At 38.6% G+C, this 23,656-nt stretch overlaps 1 protein-coding gene across 1 annotated transcript; it reads left to right on the forward strand.

Annotated features, from left to right (window-relative positions):
• Positions 1 to 289: 289 nt before the first annotated feature.
• On the forward strand, positions 290 to 22,137 carry LOC139135506 (EF-hand calcium-binding domain-containing protein 12-like). The gene is made up of 9 exons (XM_070702913.1): positions 290 to 374; positions 3,668 to 4,216; positions 6,594 to 6,686; positions 8,470 to 8,664; positions 13,629 to 13,779; positions 14,510 to 14,794; positions 15,072 to 15,297; positions 15,578 to 15,890; positions 20,595 to 22,137. Exons 2-6 carry the CDS (start codon positions 3,695 to 3,697, stop codon positions 14,788 to 14,790), a joined length of 1,242 nt encoding a protein of 413 aa, XP_070559014.1. The 5' UTR covers positions 290 to 374; positions 3,668 to 3,694; the 3' UTR covers positions 14,791 to 14,794; positions 15,072 to 15,297; positions 15,578 to 15,890; positions 20,595 to 22,137.
• Positions 22,138 to 23,656: the final 1,519 nt, after the last annotated feature.

The raw sequence follows: 23,656 nt of genomic DNA on the forward strand, positions 1-23,656 counted from the left end.
TCATCAAATATTTTCGTCTGACAAAGGGGGGTCATCTTTTTTCACCAAAAATGTAGGGGGTCTATAATTTTTTGAACATCGGCGAAAAGATTTTGCCGCCGCCCCCGGGCAGTAAAAACTGAACGGTCCCTAAGCTTTATTTGTAAAATAAAAAGCAACCCTCATACAACTGTGCGATGGGACACCAACCATGAAATTTGCAGAAAAACAAAAGTATACCATTGAAGAACTTATTGGGGGCGTGCTAGTGTTTCCATCCTCACTATGGCAACAGCGCGAAATCAAAATCAAAATGGCGACAGTCGACGAGTGGTCATTATCATGGCGGACCACCGTATTTCAGAAAGTACAACGCTACATCCCATTGTGAACACGTAAGTAGACATTTACCGAAGTCATTTGAAATATTGAAGATCGACGCTTCCTTTGTGTCATATTATTTACCAACAGCATGCTGTCTCTGACAAAAAAGGAAGGGTCATCAATGACTGCGGAAAGGTCACATACTGATGGTGCGGTAGCTGTGTTACCATTTAGTGCTAGACACAATAGCATTATAATAGAGGCCATATCAGACACTATAACCTTAGCGACGTGTACGGAAGTTTTTTGTTAAGCGTCTTTTCTGGGTACCATAAACTCAGTTCAGAAAGGCTAGATCAGGCTTGTTGAGAACTATTGTCACTGAGCTAAGAACCATGTCTGCAATGGGGTATACAAAACGAAGATCGAAGATCGAAGACCGAAGACCGAAGATCGAAGACCGAAGACCGAAGACCCCTGAATTTGGATTAAAGGCACGATGCACTCTAACCGGCAAGGACGGATCGAACGTTATAATATTTAGTACGCAGTAATTACGCTGTTTCAGACATAATACACGCCAAATTACCATCACATCGGAGTCAAACTGAAACACTCGCCTGCGCGACTTGATAACGATGGCGGCTAACATTTCAAACACAATACACGAAGTTCAACCGAAATTATGCCAATACGGCAAAATATGGCCCTTAAATACCGGAGATATCACAGTTCTTTGATTTGTACTTTTGACTTTGACAGATACGGCAAGCCGCTAGTATTAGTTTCGGATTTAATTCTCAAATAGGCGCAACCATTTTAAGTTTTAATGTTTCATATGCCATTTTTGATATAATTGTGGATGAATAACTCTCACCTTGACCAATTGAAACAATTCCCGACGAAATATGGACGATTATTACGAAAGATATACCAGGGTCTTCGTTTTGTACATTTGGACTTGAAAAACGCCCAAAATTAGTAGGTTTTTCTTAAATTACTCCAAAAATATACGTCCAAATTTTGTTTTTGGCACGGAATTGACTTCCTCCCACTATTCGTCACAAAATAAACCAATGCCGACAATGAATGATCCTTAAATACCGGAGATATCAAGGGTCTTCGTTTTTACTTTGACCTTACAGATACGGTAAGCCGCTGGCATTAGGTTTAATTTGTGAAGAATAGTGGGAGGAAGTCAATTCCGTGCCAAAAACAAAATTTGGACGTATATTTTTGGAGAAATTTAAGAAAAACCTACTAATTTTGGGCGTTTTTCAAGTCCAAATGTACAAAACGAAGACCCTGGCATATCTTTCGTAATAATCGTCCATATTTCGTCGGAATTGTTTCAATTGGTCAAGGTGAGAGTTATTCATCCACAATTATATCAAAAATGGCCATATGAACCATTAAAACTTAAAATAGTTGCGCCTATTTGAGAATTACAATCCGAAACTTATACTAGCGGCTTGCCGTATCTGTCAAAGTCAAAAGTACAAATCAAAGACATAATATCTCCGGTATTTAAGGGCCATATTTCGCCGTATTGGCTTAATTTCGGTTGAACTTCGTGTATTGTGTTTGAAATGTTAGCCGCCATCGTTATCAAGTCGCGCAGGCGAGTGTTTCAGTTTGACTCCGATGTGATGGTAATTTGGCGTGTATTATGTCTGAAACAGCGTAATTACTGCGTACTAAATATTATAACGTTCGATCCGTCCTTGCCGGTTAGAGTGCATCGTGCCTTTAATCTAAATTCAGGGGTCTTCGGTCTTCGGTCTTCGATCTTCGGTCTTCGATCTTCGGTGTTCGGTCTTCGGTCTTCGATCTTCGATCTTCTGTCTTCGTTTTGTATACCCCCTATCTGCAATATTGCAAACGATGGTTCCCACCTAGCCTCCATCTGTAAATATTACCGCCTTGCCCTCACCGCGCCTTCTGATTGAGATTGCATTTAGATTGGATAGTTTTGGTTTGTACCCATTAGTTTTGGGTACCATACCAAAACCACGAATAGGTTGTAGACAAGGAACACTAGACTGTACTGCTAGGAACCTGATCGAAATGCCGAAAATAACGCTTTGTAACAAATAGTCAAGGAGGTTAGCTCCCATTTATTAGTCAGTTTATCATGTTATTTTGAATTTAAGAAAGCACTCCTTCACCCTCCATGGTAAAGTATAATTGAACAAATAATATGTTAGGCCACTGCTCACTACCCACTGGTTGTTAGTTATTACTTGGTATATAATACCTACATCCCATGACAGAAAGAAAGATGGACGTTTACAATGGAGTCCAAAAAATGCCATGTAGAAAAGGTGAATTGTTTGTTTGATTTGACCACAATTCCTCCATCACATTTACATGTATACTGTGAGTGAGGTATTAAAATGTGAATGCAATATTCTCGACTGCGGGCCATCCGGGTTCTTGCCGGTTATCTTACGTCATTTTTGCATCACAGCGCCGTGGGGAAGTTCGGATTTATCAACCACCAAAGCAATATTCAAAGTTTCAATATACATAAATGACATAACTTTCAGTTCTGATTTTTTCCACACAATTGCTGTATCATTCGCTCTTCTGTATCGTCTGATCTCTCATTCACCTCGCTCCTGTGCGTTTCACCTACTGACGTCACTCCGCGGTCAAGAATAAAAAGAAAGTATTCATTGTTTTACCTTTAGAAGCAGGAGGTTCATATTTAAAAAAGGACCAGTAGCTGTAACTTTCTATGATTTTCACCATTTTGTTTTTTTTTTAATGTCAGCTACGGTTTCTTGTCCTACTCTCTAGAGCATACTGAGATACAAGTATTCAGCTTGTCAATTAAGCCTATACATGTGTGCTGTATATTGTTGACACGTGAATTCTAGTATGAAGTTGAATTGAAATGTAAACAGTAGCACAGCATTTTTTTCAAGAATAGACAGTGTCGACAAGCTAAACAGTAGGTGTTTCAAGATGCTTTTGAAAGTAGAAAAGGATATTGTGATTGACATTGAGAACAAAAAAGTTGGCATCATTTTACAAGTGGTATAGCCACAAACTGATGACGTCAAATCGCCGTACACAAAACACAGACGCCTTGTAATTATGGCACTGTGTATTGTGTATGGCGATTCGACGCCCGACGTCATCAGTTTGTGGCTATACACTTGTAAAATGGGGCCAAAAGTTAAAAATTATCCAAAAGTTACATATAGTAGTTCTCTATAGCCCAATTCCAATGCTACTGATTGTGTGTTGTGTGGCACTTATTTTATTGAAAGTTATAATCAACATGTTATATTTGTGAAAAATGAAATGGATTGACCATATGTTTACATATTGGTTTTAATTTTGCTCTTTCCATCAGAAAATATTGAAAGGGAATAAGTTAAACATGGTGGACTTCATACAATGGTCAGATTTAGGACTGACACGCCTGTTCAACCCAAACAACAGTGAATTCTTGCCAATTGAAGAGCAACTCAAGCTGTACAAGCAGCGTGACCTGAGCAAAACGAAGTACTACAAGACCGTAATCAAGATATGGGGAAACAGCAAGCCAAGGAAGAGACTCATTGTGGCGCCGAAGATGGAGAGGGTGGAAGGCGTGGACGTCCAAGTGAAATCACCTCCGGTGAGATTGCAGCCAATCGAAGGCCAGAAGGGAAGGGAACTGTCCAAGGAAGATTGGGTGCTATCTGAGGCAGAGAAGCTGAAGTTGCACGATGAAGAGCTGGCTGAGAAGAGGGAAACATTTAAAATGTGGTACGATGAACGGAGACAGTTGAGGGAGAGTTTAGATAGTCTTGGAGTCAGTGAGAGCTGGTTAGCAAGGAAATCAGACAGAACACCTCTTGAAGAGAAGCTATACAGAAAAATGGTAGAGGAACGATTGCCAAAAACTGAAACTGTCCAGGTAAGATTATAATAGGATGCCATACATGTATTCAAAATTCTATCATACCAGTGTATTGATGGCGCAAATACTGCGATCTGAATTGTCAAGACATGAACATGACTGTGCTAAATTAGCAATATAGCACGGTTGGAGTAGGCACAAGCTCTCAGCTTGAGAAAAATTCCCTTTTTGATGTTTCACACCAGAATTTCAATTTTAATATCATGATATAATAGCAATAAACCATCTCAGCAATGGGTATACAAATGGATTCACTCCATATGATATTCTCTCGCTATCACTTGTGCACATATGTTATGAATTGTTCAAAATCTCATGGTGTATTGTGTGGTTTATTTCTTAATTGGTATGTTAGAGGCCTATATGTTTCTAATCCATTCTTAAACACAATAATAATGGCTGTGATGATCCTATCATCAAAACATGTACTATGTGTACGGTAGGGCATTGCAAACGCATGCAATGATTGCTGCAGATATCAGCTTCACTCAGATACTCGTTACAATGTAAATTCAATGAAAGTCTGAGAGTCATACAATGAGTACTTTGTCCAAGCATTGCTGGGTAAAATCGGTTCTCCAGTGAATGTGACTCATCTATTGCAAAAAGCTCATCTTGTTGATGAGTGTTTTGATTTACGAGCATATGCAATAGCACAGAAATAAAATGTCATTGTGATTTATCAAATTTACGCTACCAATTGTGAATCATACTTTGTAACATTCAGGCGGATGATTGCATGTAGATGAATCTGACAAGTGGGATGAGAGAACGGGGAAATAAGTAAAGCTCAGAACGTAAATATGAAATAAATCGATGATTCATCTTACACTAATTACCTCTGCGGCTGTTTTGTAGTAAGTAGTTGGAATGACCATATGGTCTGGTGCAGTTGAACTTGACCTTTCACCTGATGATAGCCTGACTTCATGCTTGTATGGGACAATGCTAGAGAGCTGCTGATACAGATTAAAAAAATGTCCTATCACTCTCATCACCACTCTGAACAATATTGTCTGTCTGCTCAAAGAATGTGCTACGTAACAGAGTTCAAGATTACTGAATGCCCTTGCCTCTCTTCATTTCAGTGGTTGGATTATCTTGAGCCAGTTGGGCTAAAGTGCAGCATTTTGGAAGCCTTTAGCCAACTGCAGTGTTTTTGCCAAGGTTTGGGAATATCGGTAAATGATTTGGGAACCCCAGTAACATTTCTACTGTCCTCTAATCTGATTGCATTGACATACCAAGGGGAACCCTGGTAAAATGACTGGGGAACCCCGCGGTAACATGGGCCCTTAGCAAAGACTCTGAATTGAACTGATCGCTCTCCTTATTTCCAAACAGCCAATCAGGTAGAGGATAGCTCTACTTTCAGACTCCGTAAGTTGCTGGAAATAACGATAATCTATCAATGAGATATTACCTTCCGAGCCGCTGCACATGGCAAGGGACTTCTGACAAATCAGAAGTTCGGCATCTTTGCCGCTACGCTGTCAGACAGAGCCAAAATCCTGTGTTTTGGCAGAGATGTATAATTATCATGACACTGAGCTGTTTTATTTTTCCTTGTTCAGCATTTCATTTACATCTTATGAACAGACAAAAAGACAAACAAACAAAACAAACAAACAAAAAGAATTGGGTGGTTTGAAGAATTGTTGACACAGATTTTATGTTGCAGTACATTGTATCATTAGTAAGCTACGGATCCACTAGATTAGGTTTATCAGTGTAGGGTACAGTTTATACACATAGGTGTAGGACATACGGTGCATAGCTAAGTTGCCCCAAGCAAGACTCTTTGACTTTGCAGTCAAAGGTTAGGCTCAAGTAATCCTCACTCAAGACAAAAATCAACCTGCATCACATGAATCTGCCATAAACGACCATATTTGCCATTTAATTTTTTCACAGATTTGTCAGTGACATAGGTCAGGCTATACAAAAATTGTTTCCTCCACATGCATTTCGTTTCATTTCAAAGTTCAACCTGCATGCTTCCAGCATGTTTTGCATGAGAAACAATAGTGTACAAATGTCAGCGGTCTGTCATCAATATGCAAAAATAAATATTTGACTGCAAATTTAGATGACATCTTTGGAAATTACACATGCAAGAACGACAGAAATACAAATTAATAGGCAACTGCTAATGTTTCAATGAACACTAAAAAGACATATTAGCAGTTCAGACTACAAGCTGCAACATGAGCCACGCATGTGACACTGACAAAATTTGTCTGCATTTCAAGCTACTGGTGCCCCATGTCGCGTGCAGCTACATTTAGTAACAAACCTGTAACTGCGACCAGTGCCGCTATTCATTTATTGTTTTCTTTCCTTTTACCACATCATATTTTTTTCCTGTTTGTAGCAGAGTAGATTAGAAGACAAAAGTCGTGAGGACGCAGCGTTTTTATCCAGGTTAACATCGCAAAGTGGCAGGAGTACCATGAGTATCAGACATGTAAATGCTGAACTCTATTCTATTGAGTAAAATGCATTGTGTGTGCTGTGAAATGAACTTCTTGCTCACTCTATATGCTTGCTATTCTTTCATTAATTGATAAATTTGCCTGGTTTTTGCGGGTGCATCCCGCGATGCAAATATGTACAGTGATTCATGCTTAGAAAAGTGCCCCATATCAAGGAAATAATCAGTCTTGATCAAAAGAATAAATATGACTTTATTATAATGAAAAAGTATATTTATGTATGTCTATTGAATGTTTCAGTTCTGTTATCAGTAGAAACTAGAGTACGTCTATAAATTTATAAATAAATTTATTATGAATGTAATATACTATGAATTATGTATAATAATTGTACATGGAATATTTTAATGTAATCTTTATATGTTGTGAGTTTCATGCAGTGTTATCCGTCTTGATAATTGTAGATTTGCCTAAATGTACTTGTTGTACTGTTGTGTGGTATAAGTACCAGTAAATATAGTTTGTAAATAAGAAAATAAAATTAAATGTGTTCCATTTTGGCTACCTACTCAATTGATTAGCTTTTTATAGGACTAAAGTAGAATACCCGGTTAAAAGATAATTTTTTAGAATACAATTACTTGCTCAATGCTGTACTCAAAAATATTACTGCTAAGATTGCGTAATCGTGTTTTGAAGAGGCACTGTCTATTTTTTAACATTTTTGAAAACTCTTGATTTTAAGACCAATTGTCACTATTTAAGTACACTCACATTTTGGGAAACTGGAGGTTTCTTGGCACAACTCTTGGAATACAATATTTCAGAACTGTTTCAAATTTTGAGCATATGCACTCAGAGGGCGTGCTATTGTTATGATTGATATTATTCTGGAGAGTCCATAAGAAAGACCTACGGTGTGTTACACTCAACTGGGCTGCAGTGGGTACTCACCAGTGTTTGAACGCATCTTAAGTCCCTAGCTTTGATTACAAGAGTCTTGAGAAAAGCTTTCCATGTTTCAAACATACAGTTCGCATGGTCATCAAATCACAAACTTCTCCAAAAATCTTATCTGATTTCTGTGGACTTTATATGCATCTGTACATAATTGGAAGGACGAATATTTCCATTCGGTGATTAGCCTTTGAGTGCAAAAGTCAATGTTTGTCTCCTGTATAAAATGTTGACCAAAAACTGTAGCCAATGAAAAGTAATGTCCATTTAGTCGAAAATCGTCAAAAAAAAAGACCAAAAAATTCATAAAAATTGGTAAAATTTTGCATTAACAGTTTAGTTGGAAAAGTTACAGCTCTCGAGGGGTTAAGTTATTGATTTTAAAAGATGTTAGAAAAAGACAATGCCACTTTCATTTCATGTGTGGTTTGGACCGCTGTAAAGATAAATTGACGCCATAGTCGCTGATCATTGAAGCCCTCTCTCTCTCTCTCTCTCTCTTTCTCTGTTCTTGTTCAATGATTGTATGCACACACAGTCAATATTGAATATGAGGAGATTTTACCTACCGGTATCTTGGCCTTCAGATCTTTGTGAATCCAAAGCACTGCTCTCACCAAGCCATGCACATTTTGTGTGATATGTGGTCATTCAGTGAAGATGTGGTGTTTTATTGTACAAATACTGAAGAGAGAGAGAGAGAGCCTCACAGTATATGAAATTTTACAAAAAACTGGCTTTGTAACACTGCTGCTGCAAATAATGTGTGTGTAGCATGTCTTAAATGATTGTAAATTATTATCAAATATTCCACTCTGCTTTTTTAAAACTTTTGATTTCTATATTCTCCATCATCAGGCTGAGAAGTCGCGATCACCAACGCCTGTACGAGTTGATTCCCCCGTCATTCTGACACCTCCCCCGGAGGCACTTGCGATTATTGTAAAACACCTCAACAACAAAAGGATGAGACTGATCGATCTCTTCACCAGAGCTGATAAAGATAAGAACTGGATGATCACCAAGGAAGAATTTCAAAACTGCATCAAAGACGTAAGTAAATTTGCATTTTCTTGTCATGCAAAACGAGATCGAATAAAGGAATTGACAGCAAAAGTTATGTCTGTAATACCAGTATATTCATGATACACATATAGGGTAGTTGTTTCAGTTTCGGTCATAATGGCCGTGTGTTTTTGCAACATTTCACAAAACTGTAACAAAATACTACAACAGGTCAGTATGGTATTTGGCCGCGTAATTGTATGCAGACTGGGTGAATTGGATACGAAATATGCGCGTAAATTTGAATGCCTTGTGAAGTTAAGTCCTGCAGATCAGTCGTACATCAATTGCACTCTTTTGATTTCGTACATGTTCCCAAAATAGCGAGCGTAAGTCATGGCCAAGGGCAGGCCTTGGGTTGTGCATCTTGCATGTTTACTTTACAGTTGGTTGTTCTACTCCCCAAAGCATGTTGAGATACACAGTATTCAGCTTGTCAACTCAGCCTGTACACGTGAATTTTGTCCGGTCCAAAATTCAAGCAAACAACATGATAACAGTGCATCGTTAAATGCATAGTCGCCTTGTTGACAAACTAGATCATGTGTGTTTCAGCATGCTTTGATGAGTAGAACATGACCTTGCAATTGACACATAAACAAAACTAGCAAAGGTTATGTTACAGTTTTTGTGTATTCACTCGGGGCAGCTATATATGACTTGCCAGTGGAAAATTACAAGTACATGTATGTAGTTTATAAAATCCGAGTTGTATGTTTGTCACCAATGTTTGTAAAATGTACTGTGGTCATACTTTGGTAAACACTTTTACATAAATCTCTTTTAACCCTTTGAATGCCAATGTCAATTTTTGTCACATTTATAAAACAAAAGTAGTGGATTTTTTCAGATTTCTGCCAAAATTTTGATAAAAAACTTTAGCCAATGAAAGGTGATGTCCATTTGGTCCAAAATCCTCAAAAAATTAGAGAAAATTCATAAAAATTGGTAAAATGTTGCACTAAAATTTTGGTGGGAAAAAATCACAGCATTCAATCAAAGGGTTAAATCATCGTATTGAATAACAAGTAATTATACAACTAATGAGGCTTTAGTACCATCTTGATGACACAACGACATGAACATTGAATTTCATGCTTTTAATATTTTATATTGTGGTTATTGTTATTTGACAGCTTTGTCAAGACCAGCAAATTTTGTGATGTCACCCCCCAGATTATTACTGATAAAATGTCTGATTATCCAGTGTAGTGACCCTGATGTTTCCTACATCTCCAAAATCCCTGACATAGCCAAAACTATAAATAATAGCAATAATGTACCCCCTCCAGGCCCATGATGGACTCAAGCAAACTTTGCATCCCTTAACGTACTTGACTTTGCCTCGTACATTTGGTTCTGCAAAGTTTCTTTTTGACAATTATGGTCCAGGAGGGGGTACATTATTGCACAAATAGAATTTACCAAGAATATTGTTGTTATTGCTATTGAGCAATATATTTCATTTGCATTTCTCTTATTTGTACATACTCACCAGATATCTCATAGTGTAATGTATTTATACCTGATTGTATGAAAAATTATGTTGTCGATAACGCACCAGATCCAAGATTATGTTGTTGTTTTTATCACAACTGGAAGTTGTGATATAGAGGTGGTTTCAACGGTGTTTGATGTCATCCATTTCCGTAAACGACAAAAAGTCAAAAACTGCTGAACAGACTGCGTTGATATTTGATACCGATACATAGACTGGTTCCAAGGTTCCAATTCCGAAAAATGGAGCCAAACGGAGCGCCGGTTAGATAGTTTTGGGAAATTTCTAACCCCCCTTTTTATCTAATTGATTTTAGGGGTCTTTCATATATGTAGTTTTGGAATGTACACCAATCCTGCATTGTGGACTGTTTTATGAGTTGTTGAACAGAAATGAGGTTTTGATGAATGTTAGAAATATGCAGGATGGCTGATTCGAAGTATAAGAGATTTCTATGGTCTTTTGGGCATCAAAAGCATTAAAAAAATCATATTTCATAGTTTAGATTCTCACTTTTGAGATGACCCTAGGCATTTGTTAAGTAAACATCCTTGAGTCAATATAAGGGCCGTTCTGACATCAGCATTTAACAACGTTGTGAACGCCGTTGTTATGGTAAACAACGACGAAAACCACGTGTGAGAACAGTTAACGACGGTGCTGCGACGGCGTCGATCTACGGCGTCGAATTTCGTCAGACCTGCAACGGCGCGCCGACGCAAATTGTGTGTCAGAACGGTTAACGACGGTGTAAACGCCCTCTCGCGACGACTTTTGTCCAAAACATTACCTCTGACCTATCAGCTCGAGTGCACAGTACGCATAGCTGGACTCGACACGAACCATGGAAGACAACAGATCTCTCGCTCCCATGTATAAAGTGTGAAAGAGGCTGCCCACCTAACTATCCAAAATGTTTTTGTGTCGAGTTTGTGTTTGGTTCGTTTCAAAAATGTGTTCCTACATTCTTATCCGATTGTTTGTGTTAATAAAAATGTTTGTTTCGCCTCAGATATTTGTAGGGAAGTTTGGATTAGTGTGTACGGTAATCTTTTGTTTGTGCGGGGAAAGCTTATGGCGAGACGCAGCCGGACCTATGGTGTTACAAAGTTGATAGAGTGGCCCTTTGACGCTAGCGTTTCGAAACCCCAGTGTGGTTCTCATCAGTCGCAGTGTAGATTCTTTCTTTGTTTGGTTTGTGAAAAATTATTTTAATGGGTTTTAGTGATCTTGCTCATCGAATAGCGAGGCAAGAATATCAATGTTTGGGTCTCGTTGTGAGTCCATTTATGCATTCCTGAGGCGACGATGAACTGTTGAATCCGTCTGGATCGCATATGAAGGTGAAAATACAGGAGACACGCCGCTACAGTTGCGTCCTGGACATCCGCCATTGTTGTTTATATCCAACCTGTACTATAGACATATATTGAACGTAGAGGGCGCAAAACACCGATGTTTTCCTCAAAACACCGGAGGAAATTCCGTGTATGGACATAAGTAGAGATTAAGGGTTAATCCACAGGTGTTTACCAATCAAAACCGTTTATTACCGGCGGCGTTGGTTTGGCTAGTGGGAACACAGTAATACAGACTTTGACATTCCAGAGATTAAGTATCCACAACCTCACATGTTACAGTCTTTCACTACAATGGTATGGCCCAAACCCATTGTTATCAATGGAGAGTGTGGACCTGTCTGCAGGAAATTGGGGTGAACAGGTTAGACAATGACGTTACAAGTTGTAGGTTAGTTATCAAGGTAGCACCAGCATACAGTCCTGAGCATCTGTCCATGTGTTCTCACAGCAAATTACAGGGAAAAAAAATATTTGAGAAGTTTCTCTCCTTTAAATAGAAGTATATTACAATTTACTAGTAAACCTGTCATGGATAGATTGCTCTCAAATGATCTGAAACACAGTTATTGCCCATTAGCAACAAATCTATAGCAAGATTTATGTAAAGTTCATGAACTTACACAAGGTATTAGACAAAAGATGACCATGACTTTGCTACTTTTCAACATTTATTTCAATCAGATTTCCCCAGCTTAGTGTATAATTTTGTAATCTTAATTACTGTCAACTTAGCTTTACTAACTTATTCATACCTCATTATTCTTACACTACTGTTATACCTTATAACCACAAAATTTCAAGAGATGCATATATGATTGTCACTTAACAAACAATTTACAAATATGTCTTCTGCTTCTTCTCCATATACATATACATGTCTCTTTTCTCATAAAAATGAGCTTAAAATCGCAATGTGAAAAATAGTCTTTCAGCTATATGTTGCTCATTGACTTCGTGGTCTGTCTAATTCACAGTGAGTGTGGTTGTTGATAAATGCCGATAATACTAGGCGGTCATTATGTCCAAGCGCCATTGGCGGTATTTTTTAACATAATGACCATAGGTCATTATCACATCTGGAAGTTGTGATATATAGGGTTAGCTTCAACCGGTGTGGACAGTGTCCATTTTCCGTAAACGACAAAAGTCAAAAACCATTGAACAGACTGCATTGATATTTGGTAGAGATATTCAGACTAATTCCAAGGTTCCGATTCGAAAAATGGAGCCAAACGGAGCAGCGGTTAGATAGTTTTGGGAAATTTCTAACCCCCCCCTTTAACTAATTGATTTAGGGGTCTTTCATATATGTAGTTTTGGAATGTACACCAATCCTGCATTGTGGACTATTTAATGAGTTGTGGAACAGAAATGAGGTTTTGATGAATGTTACAAATATGCAGGATGGCTGATTCAAAGTATCAGAGATTTTCATGCGCTTTTGGTAATAAAATTGATAAAAAACAACATATTTAATGTTTTAGATTTCTCACATTTGTTATTACCCTTAACATTACAGACTTGATGACATAACTAGCTGCTGGACCTGTTTACTGGCGCATTGATTTAATGACAAAGATCGTTTTATTTGTAATAAGGACGTGTGATTTTGTAAAACATAGTCTATTAGCCTGGAAATGTGATTTTTGCGAATATTGCTTACCCACTGACAAACAGTGTGGTTTGAAAATGGCTGGAATTCGCTACTTCGGGACTTTGTTTTCTGTGTGCATTTACTGACAAACTCCAAACCCGCAGCACCTACCCTTTCAGTATTTCATGTACAGGTGTACCCAGGATAGAGTAGTTTCACAATGTGCCAGTTGTGATCAAGTGCCATTGGCGCTATTTTTTCATTTGTTTCTTTCACATTATACCGTACAATACATTCAAATATACTACCTGGTGAAGTAGATACAATTCAAATTGAGATCACTGATAACTAGTGGATCAAGTTGATCCTTTTGTTTGCACATTTGAAGTTGTGCATCTCACAAAACACAAAGTCCAAAGACAGTGAGAATGATTTTGACATTGTACTCTGCAATTTCATCCAAAGTATGGCTGATAACTCCACCTTTTCAATTCCACAGGCTAAAATTCCCCTGGCTGACGATTTACTTGAGGAATTAGTTCATTCCCTGGATCAGGACATGAATGATCAGCTGGATTACAGGGAATTGGCACGTGGCATCAAGGAATATCAGCGGGAAGAACGGAGATACCGGAAGGCTAGAATGAGAGGTGAAGGAATGAGTCCAACATTCTAGTTCATGCATGAACTTTAACTGTTGAATTTTGTGTAACAGTGGATGAAAACATTTTTCCATTTGATGATATCGTATATACTTTCAAAACTGGATTTAGTCTGAAATTTGAAGCATTCATCAAAAGTGCCCCATGGTTCATTTATTTATGCCCTTCCTGTACATCAACTGCACTGCTCAAAGTTCTGTGTATTACCAATGATGATCAAGAGTATAGTTATTATTGTATTATTATTCACTGCATTTTTACAGTGAAAAATTTTCACAAGCATTTTTTTGTTAAATGAAGATAAAACTTCAAACTTGCCAGCATGTCTGAATGTCACAATGGAGAGAGAGAGAGAGAGAGAGAGAGAGAGAGAGAGAGAGAGAGAGAGAGAGAGAGAGATGTTTTTCGTCCCATGCATCTGTTGTGTGATGAATCCAAAATTTTTTTGAGCCTCAGAAAGTATCTATATATTTCCTATCATTTTACATAAACTTATGCTTGTGAGCAATATGTCCTTTTGCTGAAGATACCAATTTTTACCCCTTGATCATATATAAAAATCATATTTTGTTAAAAATTGACAATAAAAATGTAAGTATGATAATCATGTGGTAGGAAAAAGAAGCATGTGAGCAGTTGATCATGACTTTGCTAATGTTGAAAGAGTGATTTTGTTAATACCGGAATTAAAGAATTGTGATTTTTTTTTATTTCACAGTCAAGAGTGAAACAAACTCCTCCAAATCAAAGGATTTGGACAAACAAGAAAGTTCACGGAGTTCTCCGCATACCAAATCTAGGAGTTCCCCCTCAAGACCTTCCTCCAAGGCGACTGACAAGCGCGTCAAGTCGGCGGCATCCGAACACTCTCATATCAGCTTTGCTGTGTCTGAGGTCTCCACTGTATCGCTGGAAGTTCCAAAAGTTGACATCACGGAGCAGGTTCACATAGCCGGATACAATGATAATGAAACGCAAAAAGGAAAAAGTCTTCAATAAACAGGTCAGTGTGGTCTATTTATACTCTTCATAACATGAAAGTATAGAAATAAGATGCAGGTGCATTGCAAAAGCAGATATAAAATTGCACACCGTGAACAAAGCTTTTAGATCAGAGACATCTCTACATCTGATCTGGTCAAATGCCAAAATGTACAATATGAAACGGTAGATTTGCATAACATTAATTCTACTGGCTTTACTCACACAATAACAGGGAAATCCTAGGGCTTTTTTAACTTGAAAACTCTCAATGAATGACCCTTTTTTTTTTCACCCAGGCACAGATGACAAGTGCCGGCAAGAAGAGGTCTAAATCGGGCAACAAAGGCAAAGTGAAGACTGGCAACAGAGCCGTGGACAACCACGCATTGGCCAGCACTTTGTCCGGTGAAACGGCCGAAGGGATCGACAGGTACAGAGAGGCGAGACTCAAGGAGTATCACAAATTACTGCAGATGTGTGAAGAGAGAAGCATACCCCTGACACAACAGCTGCTAGAGAGAGGTATGTACATATCAAAGTTACCCGGTATACTGATACTTGAACTGATCGTCAATGCTCATCTGGTAGAGAGAGCAAACCTCACAATGCAACCAGTTAATTTATTTATCAAAAATATTTGATATGAAAAGGTAAATGTTATTGATTCAGTGAAGGAATCTCTTCATGATAATCTCTCTTACAACAGAAGCATTAACAGAAGTATTTGTTGACATGAAATTTATGAAATTGAAATGGTCATAAAAGTCGACTGACAAATTTCAACTTTCTCACTATTTCTCAGCTCTACTTTCACCCGGAGACAAGAACATATCCAGGATCGGAAAGAAGATAACACAGCCTGGGTCATCAGTGTTGGTGTCATCGCACTTTGCTGACCCTCCGGCAAGGCCAAGGACACCCATCGAAGTCAAGCATGCAGACAAAGTGCATCGCAGCAGGACTGGGGAACTGCTGATGGAAGCAAAACACACCTACCCACAGAGAAGGTACATAGAGCCACAGAAGTCAGTCATGAATTTGTCCACCGGTAAAGCTTTTGTCGCTCCAAAGATTGACTCCTGGCTGACATTTGAAGAGTACGATGAACTAACAAGGTATGTACGACTGAAAATTCATAAATTTCAGAATGGATTGTATGGGGATATTTACAATATCATTAGAATTGTACCTTTGTCAATTAGTGAGTCAGAACCTGTATAGCATTTCCCATACACAATTACCCGTATAGTGTCACAAAGCCCATGAATTAATTAAAGCTGCAAGCAGCCTTCGCGGGGCCCAAGCTGCTAATATGGTTTAAAGTTCTTGCAATTATAATGGTATATGCAAAATTGAAGTCTCGAAAAGTAGGATTTTTAGCATCATCTCATGGTTACTGTTAACGGTATGTTTCACTGGTAATTTGCATCTTTTATGCAAAATCAAATATGGCTGCCAAAGTTCTTCACCGATCCAATTGCCTATCAGAAACAGTAAAGTGCTCAGATAGGAGTAAAATGTCATTGAATCGGTGTGTTGGTTCTTGAGAAGAAGAGCTTTAAATAGTAAATTGCAATTTTCGCAAAATCCAAGATGGCAGCCAAACCACAAGACTGATTGAACTGCCTTTTGCAATCTTGAAAGAGGTCATACTTAAAGGGAAACCTAAGTCCAGCGACATTGACCGTTTATCCCTTCCAAAATCACCCTTGAATAAAATGCAGCTCAAATTTGCAACATAATTGCACGCGCCGACGACTACGGCGCGACGAAAAGAGAAGTTGAAGTAGACGACATTTATGGAAATGAGCTCGGAATCCAATGGGCGCGAAAGGGCTCATGGGAGAAGCGTGCGTGACGTCATCGGCGATACAGACGATTGTAGCTTGCAGCTGGAGGAGTACCATGAACAGTTTAGCGCGTTCGTAAGACGACTCTGGAGAGTTCGGACAGCGATATTTCTGACATCGAGTATTACTTTTCCCACACTGAAATCAAACCATACTAATTTGAACCAAGATATGTAATAATGGGAAAGTATCTCCACACATCGTTCGTAATTCCGCGGAGGGAGTCACTGTGCTTGTAGGCCTACAGACCCCGAACTGGATTGGAGACCTGACACTGAGTGACTCTGCGATCCTTCAGCGTTACGTTTCTAAAACAGAGTTTTCTTTATCAGTCGCTTAAATTAATTTTTGGTTCGTGAATGATACGTAAGTCGAGCTCAGCCAGATCTTTAAGGTTGCGAAATCTTCAATATATATCGGAAAATATTTATTCGCAATTTGACAAATGTATAGCGTCGTCTTTTTTTCGAAGTTGGTGTCGAACTTAGGAAGTCGGGCTTACTCAGATCTACAAAGTGATGAAATCTCCGATATAATGGATATTTGCCCGCTATTTAAAACAATAGTATCGTCTATATTGTTGTAAAGAATGCATTTCAAACAAGACCAGCCAAAACTCTCGACGATGTCCGATATGTCCTCTGTTCAGGTCTCGATCGCCAAGTAAAAATGTATTACATGTAAAGAATGTTATTCGTGCAAGGCAATCCCCACTCACGGTGATATCTGATCGGCCCTCTCGACGAAGTTCCGATTGTAGTGTATGAAAGTTCGTGTGGAAATTTAATGAAAAAAATCCTTTCCATGTAAAAAATGTATTTCGTGCATGAATAATTCTAATAATGTAAAACATACATTATTCTTGACTATCGGCCACGGATGCTATGAACTAAGAGTCGGACAGAGGTGGTTGGGTGGTCAGAACTGTTAGGCACGTGGTGAAATCTCCGATACACATCGGATATTTACCCACATTTTGACAAAGTAGCGTCTAGTATCAGAGTTAATGTCCAAAGTCGCCGATATTTATCGGATAAATATCCGTAATTTCGCAGACCGGGCGTGCCGACACCACACAGTGCACGTAAATCTAGTATCGTCTGGTATCGATATCGATATTAGCCTTGGAGTCCCGGTGCAATTGATATTTATTGAGTAAATATAATATCGGCGATTTCTCAGACCCGGCGTGCCGATCGAGACACATCATTCTCGACCGCGGCCATCCGGGTACTTGCGGATTCTTACGTCATTTTTGCGTCAGCGCCGTTGGAAGTTTGAATTTTCAACCACCAAAGAAATATTCAAAGTTTCAATATACATAAATGACATAACTTTTAGTTCTGCTTTTTTCCACACAATTTCTGTATCATTCTCTCTTCTGTATCGTCTGATCTCTCATTCACCTCGCTCGTATGCGTTTCACCTACTGACGTCACTCCACGGTCGAGAACAGGCAAGAAGTCATTCCAGTATCTTGTAATATCAATATTACCAGATATAGTCACGAAATTGCCTATATTATCGTGTATATAAGAGCGATTTCGCAGATCCGGGCTGTCGAGATGAGAGACGCTTTGTGTAGTTTCGTCTTCGGATTTTAGAGTCCCGAAATCGCTAATATTAACATTTATCTGGTTAAAACCGGCGGTAATAGGCTGACTCAGCATGTCAAGATACGAACCGCATTGTGTAGTACCGTCTTGTATCGTTATCAGAGTCCCGAAATCACTTATAAAATCATCCTGAAAGAAGTAGAACATAACTTTGTATCTTTTGAGATATTAAAACTCGCCCGACTTTCTTTAGCCACTGTCTTCGAAAAAGCTGTTCTGTGGGACGACGATAAAAGCTGACTCCGTTTGTTCTTCCTTGAGTGATTTTTGCACTCAACTGAACAACAGTTAATAATTTTTTATGCTACTGATGAGAATTAAAGAGTCGTAAACGCGCAGAACTGCTCTCCTGCAGTCATAGACTCCAATGCTTTGGTAAGCGGTCACACACGTTCGTGTATCACCGATGACGTCACGCACGCTCCTCCCATGAGCCCTTCGCGCCCATGGGATTCCGAGCTCATTTCCATAAATGTCGTCTACTTCAACTTCTCTTTTCGTCGCTCCGTAGTCGTCGGCGCGTGCAATTATGTTGCAAATTTGAGCTGCATTTTATTCAAGGGTGATTTTGGAAGGGATAAACGGTCAATGTCGCTGGACTTAGGTTTCCCTTTAAGATGATACGATTAAGATTTCAGTTCAAGAGGTGTGTTGGTTCTGGAGACGAAAATTTTTAAAGATTTAAGTGTGATTTCCATAAAATCCAAGATGGCGGCCAAACCATGTGACCGATCAGGATGGCTTTCGCAAACTTTAAAGAGATTATACGTAAGATGACAGGAATTAAATTTAGTTCAATCGGTGTGTTCTTTCTGGAGAAGAAGATTTTTAAAGATTAAAGTGCGATTTTCACAAAATCCAAGATGGCGGCCAAACCATGTGACCAATCCATATGGTTTTCGCAAACGTGAAAGAGATCACACTAAGGATGATGTCAGTAAAATTTCATCTACATCGGAGCGTTGGTTCTGGAGGAGAAGATTTTTTAAGATTAAAGTTCAATTTTCACAAAATCCAAGATGGCGGCCAAACCACGTGACCGATCAAAATGCCTTTTACAAACTTAAAAGAGATCAGCCTAAGGATGACATGAGTAAAATTTCAGCTCAATCGGTGTGTTAGTTCTGGAGAAGAAGATTTTTGAAGATTAAATTGGTAGTTTTCGAAAATCCAATATGGCGGCCAAATCACGTGACCGATCCAAATGTCTTTTGCAACCTTGAAAGAGACTACTCATAGGATGACATGAGTAAAATTTCAGCTTAATCAGTGTGTTGTTTCTGGAGAAGAGGATTTTTGAAATTTAAATTAGTAGTTTTCGAAAATCCAATCTGACGGCCAAATCACGTGACCGATCCAAATGTCTTTCGCAAACTTGAAAGAGATCACACTTAAGATGTTACATGTCAAATTTCAGTCGAATCGGTGTGTTGGTTCTGGAGAAGAAGATTTTTAAAGATTAAATCACGATTTTCTCAAAATCCAATATGGCGGCCAAACCATGTGACCAATCAAAACGCCGTTCGCAAACTTGAAAGAGATGACTCTAAGGATGACATGAGCAAAATTTCAGCTCAATCGGTGTGTTGGTTCTGGAGAAGAAGATTTTTAAATTGGTATTTTTCGAAAATCCAATACGGCGGCCAAGGTCACGTGACCGCACGCAATTTTATTTGCCAATTCTTAAGACCTTAGGTCATGCTTGCTATATAAAAAATTTCAAACTGACTTGACCCCTAGGTCAGCAAGAAAAGCAATTTTTAGTGTTTTGGAAAATCCAATATGGCCACCAGGTCACATGACCAATCAAAATTTTAAGGATAATATGCACGAGAACCCATAAGTAGCTATTAGCACTGCAAGTTTGAGAAGTTTATGTCATGTGGTTTCTGAGATCAAGAGTGACAAAAAAGGGACAGTAGAAGAAGAAGATGAGGAAGAAGAAGAAGAATATTGAACTCCAGTAAAACCAATAGGGGCCCACGCCGGTAGGCTTGGGCCCCTAATTAAAACTTTTCTATGCTAGGAATGAAAGAGCTGCATAGCTTAGATGTGTAAAGCAACTTCAGCATGGTATCTTGATAATGCAAGCAGGCACTACTCCCAAGCTCACAATCTATGTAACTTACCTTTTCACCACCATGGTCTGGCCCAAACCAATGGGTATCAATTTATAACAGTGGACCAGTTTACAGGAAATGGGGTGAACATGCCCTGTGTGTAGTGGTGTAATATTTGCAGAATTTTTGTGATAATGTAGAGATCTTTCAGTGGAAAAATGAACTTCAAAACTAAACACTTCATCAACTATTACCACTACTAATTTACTCTGTCATTTTGTCCCCCTCATCAGACATCTACAGAAGAGGTATGTAGTCCTGGATGGCAAAGCTGACAAGCAGTCAGTCCGGGCCGGACACATGCTGAACAAAATCCGTCTCTGTATGGATGACATGGACAGCGCCGTGGGCGTGGCGACAGTGTATCAAAGTACGCATCAAAAGAAACCGTCCAACCTGGGTTATAACAACAATCTGCGGACATGGCCGACTGACTCTGGCTACATCCAGTTTGCAGATATTACCCAGCAAAAGAGATACACAATCGATCCAAAATGAGACGAAACTGAAATTTATTTATTGATTGAGAGAAATATGTATATTTCATACCGATACCTATTTAATGTGGGGAGATTGTATAATGAAATGTGTGCTATGGCTAACCTTTTGATTCACAAACCAAGAGATTTATCATAATTGTCTTGAATAGAAAAGTATTTTTGTACGTAGAATCATGATGTGGTTTACTTCTGTGCAATCATTCATTTCCGTCCTTCAGCTTGTGTTGCTGCCAAAATATATTTGATCTCAAACAATGCACAAGGTGTATACAAACATGTACATATATTCTGATATAAACTTAACACACAGCATTATGAGCCTTTTCCTTTATGCTCTGTCAACGTTCTGGACTTCATATACTACTGGTTTTTATTTCACAGATGTGTTGTTCTGTTTACAGGCTTCCAGATCTCACTACATGCTGTATACTCTATGCATTATTTGGACTTAAAAATCAGTCACATGAATGTCTGTGGTTTCATTTCTGTCTTCCACGTTTCATTCTAATCTCTGTCACTGTAGGAGATTTATAGACATGAACTCACTCTTGTCTGTTCGGTGCAAAAACTTCAATCTCAAACATGGCTAAAAAATGACCAATTTTATTGATGGAACAGCTGTAGACTTTTGATCTGCTACGGCATGGGCAAAACAGTTTAATGGATTCAAAACTTCTACAAGATTTCTTACCATGTGTTGACCGCTTGCTTTCCATAGTAGGATTGCCAAATGATATCTTTGGAATACTATGATGTTTATTCAGCATACTTTTGTGGTTCATCAAAAGACTAAATGGCTATCAAATACATCCTGCCAAATATCCAAGTATTTACTCTCCATTTACAGAACCTAGCATATCTCACATATTTTTGAAGCAGGTTTGTTCGTATTGACTTCTACATTTTCATGATTGATGTGTATATAATTTCACTGGATGTATACATAATTTCACTGTCATCTTTGATATTTCTTGCGTTATCTTAAACTACCCGTTTCAAACACGGCTACAAACCCTCACATGACAAAGTATATTTCAGTTATGTAAACGATACCATCACAATTATTTTATGCAATGGATCAAATAGATGCTTCCAAAGTGTTCTAGCCACATTCTGTGCTTTTGTGGCTCTTGCCAAGCAAAGCTATATAGCTAGATGAAAACGTGCACACATGCAAATGTGAACTCTAGGGATTTTGACACAGGGTCATGAAAAGCACAAGTTATGATCAAGGCTTGAATTTTTGATGTTATTAATAAATTTGTATACACGAAAATTATGTCATCATAGCATACTTACATAAATACCTCACTGCAAAGGAATTCTAAATGTTCAGAATCTGTGCCAAATTTTGGCTGTTGCATTATAGCATGCAGTGTGTATGACAATGCGTGTTGGCAGTGTTACCTTTGGACTGCCCGTATGTGTTCAGTGGCTTTCTTTTCCCATCACCACAGAGCTGAAAGGAAATCACTGTTGAACTTACTCAGTGATTTTTCAATTAATGTAGAGCGGAAAAGAAGATCAACCCTGATAAAATACCGATCTGCGCTTATTAATAATGTTCATATGTTATCATTGTAATATACTTTATTCTCTGTAAATACCTTATATCAGCTTGTGGTTTCGAGTCAAACTATTCTGCTTCAAAGTGTGAAGCGCCCTCTATAGTATTGCTGTCTTTTTACCAGTCTGAACTTTTCAGTGCTCCGTTTTGATACTAGTATTCGAAAAATATACACACCTACCATAGCTTCTTTCTATGCAGCAACTCACGAATAACATGTCACCACTCAGCGTCGACCTTGTGCAGATCCAATAGGGGAGGGATGGAATGGTAAATGGCTAAACCACTCTCAGAGTCGCATCTCGGTTTGTGAGTGAACATAACTCATTTGCGCCCTCGACAACAGAGCTGAGCGAAAAGAGGCACTGTACGAGTTGGTGTAGCCAGCAAAGGCCACTGTACGAGTTGGTGTTTCGATTTTTTCCCATTGGCTGTCATCAGGTCTCCCTCTACAAGTTTTCGATTACCATTGCGATTGGGGTACAAGATCGGCGCATTGTCATTTGTCAGTCAAACGTTTTTTTCCTTCTTTTTCGACCAGTTTCCCTTTTTTTAATAGAAAGGCAAACTTCTGAAATAGTACAATGACTAGAAACTTAAAACATACATTTCGGAAGTGTCTACATCGCAGTCAGTTTGTAGAATTCTTCTGCCCATACAGTATGAGTCGGACGTATAATACCAGAAAACTTGACTGCCTTATTAATGAAAGTCACAGTAGATCGAGAATTGCTAAATTTGTCCAATGCCAAACGTATGTTTCCAAAATATAGTAGTTGTCCGCAAATATATGAACATGTTGACCCTTGATAAGTCTCTGTTTTGATAGGTTCCCTTGAATAGGAAAGACAGGGATAATATCACGGTAGGAGGATTAAAGCAAAGTTTATTTTCAGCGAAATCAACATCTGACTATAAACAATTTTGAGAAATGTTGTTAACGTTGCGTTTGCAATTGAAAAAAAAACCACATGCCTGGGCCTCTTGTCGAGCAATTCTAAGAAATTTGTTCATCTAAAGTATTACAAATTTCGATAACTTGACATGAAGCCACCTCAGTGAATCACGGGTTTTGCCAATTTAATCGTTCGTCTTGATTGAAAACTTTGGATCTCTTCTTCCTGAATCGCAAGGGTGTTAATTATACTATGAGGGAATGCCATATCATTAGCATATTTTATTCCAAAAATAATAAGAATTTGCTCTACCCAATCCCACATGCATAGAG

This window comes from Ptychodera flava, chromosome 6, assembly GCF_041260155.1.
Source record: "Ptychodera flava strain L36383 chromosome 6, AS_Pfla_20210202, whole genome shotgun sequence".
Lineage (NCBI taxonomy): Eukaryota > Metazoa > Hemichordata > Enteropneusta > Ptychoderidae > Ptychodera > Ptychodera flava.

Coding starts and splice junctions, on each gene's coding strand:
- LOC139135506 (XM_070702913.1), top strand. CDS start 3,695: ATGGTGGACTTCATACAATGGTCAGATTTAGGACTGACACGCCTGTTC. Junction 6,687..8,469: donor GTACCATGAGTATCAGACAT/GTAAATGCTGAA, acceptor CTCCATCATCAG/GCTGAGAAGTCGCGATCACC. Junction 13,780..14,509: donor CCGGAAGGCTAGAATGAGAG/GTGAAGGAATGA, acceptor TTTATTTCACAG/TCAAGAGTGAAACAAACTCC.